We start from the raw sequence: 9,901 nt of genomic DNA on the forward strand, positions 1-9,901 counted from the left end.
AGGAGCTGCAGGTACACACACACACACACACACACACACACACAGAATCTCTACTGTGGCTTTCCTCTCTCTTGCTCGCTCTTGTACATACATGCTTTTCAGTACAATCGGACAGCTCTCTCGAATAAACAAATGATCATGGTGGTTGTGGGGGGAAAAAAAAAATCTGTTTTGTTATTACTGTATATGAGTATCTCTTTATGAATTGAACATTAAACATCTGCTTTTTGCCTTTGTACTAGAATTTGAGTCTTCTCTGCTTGGGGTTACTGCGTTGTGTAAATGAGAACGCCTGCGCACACACACACCAGAAACATTATCAAACGTTTAAAAAAAAAAAAAAAAGGAACAAACCATACACTAGGCGCCATCCCTAATTATTTTGCTAATGGAAACCAACTTTAAACTGGTCCTCAGAGATGAGTAATTTCCTCTGCAGGCCACGCAGTCATTGTGACACTACACAACAGGACTTTAAGCCAAAGCTTAAAACTGACACACACAGGGCATGTCTAGTATACCCAGAATTGACCCAAAATATGACTCTTTTTTTCTCAACCTCATTCTACAACTACATGTTAATCTACTCTTTTCAGATTCCCCCCCTCTTCCCTCCTCTGTGCCCTAAGATAACATTCTGTCGTTTACACAAATAATTTATACAACTTCATGATACAGTTTTTAATATATCGTTTTATGTAGCATGTCTTTTAACAAAACAACAAGCATTTAGGAAACAAAACATGATGGTTTAATGAGCAAACACGTGAAAACATTCCTTGGGTGGGTATGACTATTCTGACAGTCAGTTTAACATCCACGTGGGTAGACTAGCCTGACCGCGTTATTTGCAGACATTTGCATTTTAGTATGAGTCTTTACTGTGCTGTATGTGACTCGCTTTGATGTGTGGCAGATGACAGTCTGTAGAAGGATGAGTGCTTTAGTGTCTTGCATGGACAGAACTCTGAGGCTGCTATCTGTTGTTGTTGTTGGGATTCTGAACAAAGTTAATGGAGTAGGAGCCTGTGTCGGTGTCCTGGTTGACCTGGAAGTTTGCGGTGGAGAGGCCAAAAGGTCGTAGGATCATGTTCCCCAAATCTTTCAGTTTACCTGGAGACACACAAGATGAAGCACACACGTGACTTAATTTCAGCCTGATTCATATAAAGATGAAAAACAGGTAAATGTTATAAAATAGTTAATATACTGATTTTTCCCCCCGAGTACTTGGATGCTTCTTGTATAATTCTAGTATAGACTCTCTCTCCTTGGCTCTAACTTCAAGGCTCAAACTGCAGTGAGATCAATAGGAGAACTTTAAAGCAGCCCCTGCCTGTTTGACCTTCCACTGTGTTATAAGGTACAGTTCACACTCTGCTAATTCCTCCGCTTAGCTAAAGTGAGTGACAGTCCAAAAAAAAAAAACAACAACTTCTCAGTCATATTCATGAGCTGCAGTCAGTGTCAGGAAAGGAGACGCATGACTTTGACCAAAACCCAATGTCACAGACTATTAAGATATCACTGAGCTCACCGTCAGGTATTACCTTTTATCTGAAGCTTTTATCACTTGTCTCCTCTCATAAAATAACCTTCATTATACCAATTCATTGTCTTAAAGCAACTACAAACTCGCAAACCTAGACACTGTCTGTTAATTCAAGTGTTCGTAACTAGATTTCATGCATTATTCTTTTCCAAGAAATACTCTGGGATGAATAATGTGGGCATGTTAGTTAAAGCCATTAAAATAAAATGCACGGTGCAATTTATTTTTGATGAGCTGTGCTGGGAAACATTGTCCCGGTGCCAGCATGACTACACAAAGAGAGATGCAGCATTAGACCATTCTACAAAATAGCTGTACAGCATTCCTTAGGTCACTTGCAACTTCCCCTAAATGCGTTTTCTAAGACTACACTGAAATGAAACAGCTAGTAAGGGATGTGACCAATCAGCTTGCGCTCATGTAGCAATGGAGAAAGACACAAAGACATAAAAAAAATATTAACAAAACAAACACAAACAAGAAAACTGTGTGTGTGTGTATGTACACAGACACACACACATGCAAGTATGTATATGTAACATTAGTGAATTTATGACACACATGAATGAATAGTTTTAATGAGTCAATGTGTTCATTTTGTATGTTTTATAAAAGTGACTTTTTCTAAAACTGTGATGAAACAAATTTGCTGTTTATGGTCAAGGGACTTGCTTTGTTGTTTGTTAAAAACAAACAAACAAACAAAAACCAAACAACAGCAGCAAAAAAAAAAAAAAACAGGAAAAGAAAAACCTGCTAGTTAAAAGAATTCAGATCAACCAGCAATTCCGAGAACTGGGGACAGAGTTACACGAGCACACTCAGTGAGCCTCCCGATGATTTTAGAGATTAGATTAGGTCAGTCCTTCCCGGTGGAGGAAAACATCAACGAAGAGCAAAGTGACTAAGACAGATGGGGTTGTCTGTGCATTTTCATTTAAAAATACATGTGACTGAATCTTTGTCTCTCTTTCGGATCCAATGTGGAATCAGAGCCAAGGGTAAAAAAAAGCTTCGTGTTTCATGTTGTAAACCTTATGGAATATAACAGGCACGTATACACTTTTTTTTCATTAAAAGAAAAGCATAAAAGATATCAAAGATAAGGAAAACATGAACATACTCATCATCTCTTCTTTCAACTTCTCGTTTCGTTCCTCGATCTGCGGCGGCAGTCTCTGTGAAGAACAGCAGAGTCAGTGACAGCTTCCAATAACAGCTAAGCCTCTCCTCTTTTGGACATGCTAATTTGTCACTGTAGCTCAATCCCTACATACAGCAATTTGCCAGTTCTGGATTAAAACTGACAGTAGTTGACTCCTAGTGTTAATTAAACACCAGAATTAGCTGTATACCTTATCCCATTAAATGATTTGAAAGTGGTGGCAACCAAAACCAGAAAGAATCCCAAAAGCAACACATATTGTTCTTGCTCCTGCCTTAAGTATCCACAGTTAAATAATAATACCTCAAGCAATCACTATGAAGTAAAACTGTAAAAAAAAAAAAAGTAGGGCTATAACGGCACAAATACTCATACTAAAGCATTAGATATGGGACTTGTGTTTCGGTTAGAACTGTGAACCGTTTTTAGGGGTAATATGTATAAAAAGTGCACTAAATAGAAGATACACACAGATAATTGCGTATAACAACACAAATTCCACATGACTGTTCAAGTCTTCAGGTCCCTTAAAAGCAGACAGCCTACATGTTCATTACAATTTAAAAAGCCAGAGAAACAGAACCGCCAAAATGGTATTTTTCAAAATTCGACTCCAACCACTTTAGCGAAGTGCAACCAGCTGTGATCTGTCAGCCGGGTAATTTGTCTCTGGCATTTCTTTTATTAAATTCGGACATACAAAAGAAGTATCGAACAGACAGTTTTGTGTTCTTGTACTCCCTTGGTGCAAACCATTACAGCTGCTAGACCCTGTCGGTTTTCGATGCTTTCACTGTGCACTAATAACGATCACAAATGTCAGGTTTGTGCAGTGTCAGCGCACAGCATACGAACGTTATCAGGAAGGCATCTGTTCATTTTTAATTAACAAAGATGTCCTTTCGATAAACAAAAAAATTGTAAGAAAGAGAGGTAACGCAATACAGCTGTATGCTAAACGGTACAGATCACAGGCCTCTCACCAGTTCATTTTTTCTTAAGGCAGCATTTAATGAAAGTACACAAACTCCCATGAAGCGATTAAACATGTTGGTGCAGAGTATGTACTATGAATGCTGCGGTTTGATTCTTTTTGCTCGATCCCGCAAATAAACAAAAATGTGCCTCAGAGCCTCTATCTACGCTTTCTAATTCAAACCAAAACTATAAAGTAAAGTTTGTGCGTAAATTTTAGGTTGCATTGTAGCCAATAACAGCTAATTCTCCTTAGCATAATGATCATCTTGAATTTCAGTAAATTAGCTTGAAAAAGTCTATAAAGTTTACTACAGTTTTCAAGTCCCCACAGTTATTAAAGGTAACATTTGCAGCAATTATGAAATTTTGTAGTAACAAGGACCAGCATTGAGGTCTTTTAAATCTAGGAAAATCTGCAATAGCTCTGCTCACAAATGAGCAGTGGTTTTGAAATTTTTAAAAAGTACAGTGAAGCTGATCAGAAGAAGTCTGAATAGATGGACAGTTGGAAGGAGGTGAGGTAAAAACAGAAAAGAAGGGAAGAGGAATTACAAGATATATTTGTGAATACTGATTGTTGGGGAGATGGTTAATTAGAATGGGTGGATGAGTGGAGGCATAGAAAAGAGGGGAATTGAGGACACTTTTGTGGTAATTAGCAAATTGAAAAGATTACGGAATGTACTTTCAGAACTGCATCAATGTGAGAGGGTAAAGACTCTGTGTTTCTGTGTCCTTTGAAATGTGTAAAGAGAGCCTCTTGTTCATTTCATCTTTTCAGTATACAAGCATCGGCATGGCAACAGCGTGTACGCAGGCTCACACTATTTCCCTTGTATTTATGTTCAACTGTACAGGTGACTCGCTAACACCAAGAATCACTGAAGCTCAGTGACACTGAGGTTACCCACTCTAGCTGACCTTCACAGAACACAGCCTGTTCTGCTCTTTGTGACACCTGACCCCAGATGGCAGTATCACTGAGGTGTGCACTCACAACTACAAAGTTTCCTCCTGTGCTCCCTGAACACCCAGCTCTAAAACGTTTTGATATGGTTTTGTAGTTTTGGCCCAAAGGGGCCCTTGATCATTTCGTCTTTAAAAAAAAAAAAAAGAATTTGAAATCTCAAGAACTTTCTGACATGTCCGTTACACACTAACACATTAGAAAAGTCATAACTATTATGATCCAATGTTTGACTGAAGTAGGTGCTTTATCTCTGAGTTTATAATCAGCCTTACCACACATGCCTCCCTTGCTAATGAAATACTTGGATCTTTCTCCAGCACAGTTTTATAGTCCTCCAGTGCTTCATCCAACTTCTCTGTTTTTTCATAAAGCTCAGCCCGCCGTAGGATGGCACGCACGTAGTTTGGATTCAGTTCAATGGCTGAAAGAGGGATGAGAAAGAGGCAAGTTCAAAGCTGCAATAAAATCAATTAGACTGGTCAGCGGCCTAATCATTTCGGGGACATGCTTGCTAAGTCTGCCTGAATACAAACAAGAAACGATCTATCTAATCTGTTTTACTGTGAAACAAAATCTATTATTAAACACTAGTTCCAGAACATGCCAAAGTACCACCAACCGATAAACAACCAGTTCACAAGTCCATAGAAAGTCCATGAATCTGATTATATTTCTCACGACATGATAGTATATTGAAACATAGTGATTGGTCTTCCCTTTGAAGTTATGGCATGAACTCGAATTTCACAACTAGTTTAGATATTATAAGAATTACATAATTTCAAACCTAATTTAAAAGCAGCTAAAGGAAAGATCGGGATTAAGACTACATCAAAACACTGGTCTGGAATTGGACTGGTGTTTCACAGTACAGTCAGCCCAGTTTACGAAGTCAAAACCATTGTCTACTATTCCTCTCTGTCATACACACACACACAAACACAAACTCAAACATACACACACACAGTTTCACCTTTAGAGCAGTCACTGATGGCTGTTTCCTTCTTATCCTAGAAGATACAAAAAAAAAAAAAAAAAATAGATAACAACTAAATGCACAAACTCACGTGGACAGCATTTAAACTGCTAATTTTTTTTAAATACCCTGTTCCATAAATGTCAGCCAAGTGGAGTGACTGACTTGAGTTTGGCCAGCCAGTTAAGCATAACGCTATCATTAAACAACATGAACAGCATGACAGATGTGTTTTTCTTCACGATCCATCTGCATTCTTGAATAGCTACAGATAATACCCACAAAGCCTAATAAATATCTAGTGTAAAAATATCACAGAAAAAATATTCTGACTGAAATACTTAAGAGTTAAAATTCCATGTATGGATATCAGGAACCTAATAATGATATATGTCCGTCCTTAACATAGGACATGACAATTTACAGATTACTTTTTTTAAACAATGTTTGGGCTACTCTGTTAGTGAATGGGCTACTCTATAACTGAACAGAAACCGTAGCTGTTACGTAGTCCCTTACCTGGTGTAAGCGTGCTGCTGCCCGGTTGGAGAAGAGGATAGACCTCTCTTTCTTATAGCACACAGGACAGATCCTCAGGGCGGCAGTGTAAGACTCCTCTGCCTCAGCATGCTCTGGTAGTAAAGACAGTATTAACATCACACGTGTGTGCGCAGAAAAGGACATCTATTCACAGCCAAACACATTTCCAAGGCGAGTGTTTTTCGATGTCTCGGATGTATGATGTGTGTTCGAATATGGTTTATCACATACATGCATTGCTACCAGACTGTAAAAACACATTTTATACTTGCTTTAGAGATTCCTGGACTGCTATAAACATTACCGAGGTTTCTTACCTCCTCGTTTGAACTGGCCATTCCCTGTCTCCTTTAGTGCCATGCTCTCTGCTTTCCTGCTCTGTGGTACGGAGATCAAACAAAATTGAGCCAGCATCAGAAAACAGCAAGCGTATGGAATAGTGCACGCAATGTACTTCATTTAAATGTTTACTTCATTATAGTATGCTGAGACAGTGCAAAATTAAGGTCATTCAATGATGAGGAATGGATATTTCTAAATGTCAAGGGAATGCTCACCTCCTTCTCCTCTTCTGTGAGATCTTTCTCTAGCTCCTGTAGGTACTCATCATCAAATTCAGCTGCCTCCGTCACCACCTCCTCCTTCAACTCTGAGTCAGAGTCCATCTTATTCTCATCTTCCTCAATAAACTCTTCCTCCCATTTCTGGTCTTCTGCACTCTGTCCATCCCCAAGTCTGCCGTGTTCACCCAGTGTGTCATCTTTCCTGTCAGTAGTTTTCTCTTCACATGACTGAGAATGCTCTTTTGAGACATCATTTGTATCTGGTTTGTCCATTTGCTCATCTGCTGTTTTCAGTCTCGCTGTTTCTAAGTCTTTGTTCATTCCCTCCTCCACCTCCTGGTCTACATTAACACTCTCAGTCCGTTTGTCCTGTGATGTGTCGTCTTCATGGAACGACTCCTCGCAGTCATAGAAACAGTCCTCCTCCTGGTTTGTGCTGTGCGGATGACCGCTGGTGTCAGAGATCCTCATAGACCCAGCCATGGTGGCCAAGGCTGTGTCAGACTCCCTGTCCATCACGGATTCCACCTGGAAATGCTCCTTAATTGACAATTAGGAGAAATCATTAATCAAAATGTTAAATGTCCACCTTGTGTTTGGTGATTCTGATTTCTCCTGGCAATAGTCAGTTAAAAGGCATATAAGATCAGAGCAGGCTCCATGTAGATGATTTAGTTGTAAAATTGTAAAACTAGGGACAATGACAAACTGGTGGGCAGGGTGGTACTGGCTACCTCTGAGGACTGACTGGCCACAGTGGATGTCACCGAAATCTTTTAGCATCTCTGGCTGTCACTTGGCTTACTGGTATTGGGTTTAATAGAGACAGCAATTGTGTTCTATACTCCAGAGCAAATACTCACATACTAAATGGTACGCCCTTCATCTATACCAGCTAGAATGTGCCCCCCAGTCTGTAAATGTACAGTATGCTTTAAAACTGGTAAATCTGAAATTGAACTTCTGCGTCATTATTGAACTGTTTATGTCGTACTTTGTCTTACTTTAATTCCCTCATACAATCGACATAACCTCTGTGTTAATCTATACGCTGGCAAAGGAACTCGCGTTTAAAGTTTTATAGATTCTGACATCACATACTCTTGACAGTTGCAGCAACTAACTGTTCAATTTATTCAAATGCACCTTTGATTTCACTAAGTCATCAAAGAACACAGCAACAGGGGCGACCAAGCCCTTCCGTATTTACTTGACGAACTAACTATAACAGAAGTATAGACAACGTCACACAACACAGTTTACCAGTTAAAAGCCTGGTCAATAACTCATGGCGCTGTTTAGAGTTCACTGGGCATGGGTACAGATTCAAAAGCTTTAACAAACATGTCGAGAAGTGGCTTTAGATTTCAGTTTATTTTTAAACTCATTTCTCACACATGATCAATGAGTTCGTCCATCAAACTACTGATGAATTTCAGACCAGTGTCTCTAATTAATTCTCTGATTACAGTTAGTTTATGTGCCGGTGTTGTCTTTTTGTTACTAGCATGCAAAGGAGCACTTGCTGGCGATTTTACTGTGGACCTCTGCCAATGACCCATGGACCGTCCGAATAACTCCCACCCAACTGTCCCCCATTTTAAAAAATCCTAAAATTGTCCTAAGGTAGCATCACGATGCAGATCAAGACATCGTTTATGTTGAGCCAGTGTAGTACAAGTGGATTACTCAGAATACAAAAACAAGACAAATAACTAACAAATGGGTAAGGAAAACATTTAAAGCAGCGTTTACACGCATTGCCTCAGCAGTCTGTCTTAAAGGGTTCGATCATCTGCACTTCAGTCGGCGCTGTTACTGACAGGATTGTCTCTTAAATATTTTATAGAGACTTCAGCATAATATTTAAGTCAATTTTCAAGACAGTGACTAGCTTGCGCTATCAGATTTGACAGCAGTTTATCCAGGGGTAACCATTACTTATGGTAGTCGATGGCTTGCCTATTCTGTTAAATATACATGCAACAGCCTAAGAACTTTAAACGTAACTTGGTATGTACACACAATTTAACCTTAAAAGTCTTAAAAATAGAAAACGTATTACTAGTAGAAAGCCTCAAAGTCTCCTACCTTCTAGAATCATGCAGTGTTCTTCCGGCTTCTCCGTACTGACAAAGGATTTCTGGGATATGAAGTTCGTGACTATACAGCCTGTCCTTCTTCCAGAGAGCGACGCGTGTCGCGATTTCTTCTTTGACTTTCATCGGTGACTAGCCGTCCATCACAAGGTGCATTACCGCCATCAACTGGACCAGAGTGTTGAAACGCTGATCCAGTGTTGGGGGGGAAAAATAGTCGAGTGGGATCAAAATGGGCGCAGTATTACTGAATGCTGACGTCTGTGCATAGAAGACGCGAGGACTGGTAAACTGAATTTAAAGTCTCAAGTTTGCTTCACACACGCGCGCGCGCGCGCGCACACACCCACACCCACACCCACACCCACACCCACCTACACACAACCATGTTAAAAAATTGTGTTTTTCTAATAACTGACAAGTTTTTAGATATGGCATTGGACAGTAATGTAGAGCGGTAGGAAAACTAGTTCCGTTGTATGCTAGTGCATAGTGTGTTATAGCTGTTATCTACTGTAACGTACCGCAAATACAACTACTTCACAGTATTATCAAATAACAAATAAAGATAGTGGCATACCCGATGACAGAGAAAGGGAAGTTAAGATGGTTGTTATATGCCATTGTCATCCTATTCCTCTGACAAGTAACTTAGGTAGAATAAGGTTATCGGTTAGAACAACTGCCTTACTGTGTTTTTGAATTAAATGGCTATTGCACAACATGCGTTAGACAGAAGAGAAAGTACAATGTGTCAGTCAAGATGACAAATAAATATCGGTACATATTGTTATACGATAGGTAGGACATAAAGTCTTAATATAGATATTTAATTGTGGTATTGACTGAAATATTGATACGGCAATAACATTCAAAAATACATTGTGGAATCTCAGCAGCTGACATTAACTTCTTTACTCTCCTGTTAGACAAGGGTGTCCAAAATCAAATACATGCAAACAATCATGTTTAAATGTATAGAGATCATTTTGTGGGGTATGTTTACAATTAGAGTTTGCTCCCATCAGAGATGCAGAGACAGACTTTCAGACTTTTGC

At 39.3% G+C, this 9,901-nt stretch overlaps 1 protein-coding gene across 1 annotated transcript; it reads right to left on the reverse strand.

Moving 5' to 3' along the window:
* Nucleotides 1–666: 666 nt before the first annotated feature.
* ttc1 (tetratricopeptide repeat domain 1) lies at nt 667–8,861 on the reverse strand. Its single transcript, XM_030782144.1, has 8 exons — nt 8,836–8,861; nt 6,739–7,284; nt 6,499–6,559; nt 6,161–6,273; nt 5,639–5,675; nt 4,938–5,086; nt 2,676–2,730; nt 667–1,113 (listed from the first exon to the last, which is right to left on the reverse strand). The coding sequence occupies exons 2-8, from the start codon at nt 7,258–7,260 to the stop codon at nt 977–979; spliced, it is 1,074 nt and encodes a 357-aa protein (XP_030638004.1). The 5' UTR covers nt 7,261–7,284; nt 8,836–8,861; the 3' UTR covers nt 667–976.
* Between the last annotated feature and the right edge of the window lie 1,040 nt (nt 8,862–9,901).

The sequence above is a fragment of the Chanos chanos genome, chromosome 8 (genome assembly GCF_902362185.1).
Source record: "Chanos chanos chromosome 8, fChaCha1.1, whole genome shotgun sequence".
Taxonomy (NCBI): Eukaryota; Metazoa; Chordata; class Actinopteri; order Gonorynchiformes; family Chanidae; genus Chanos; species Chanos chanos.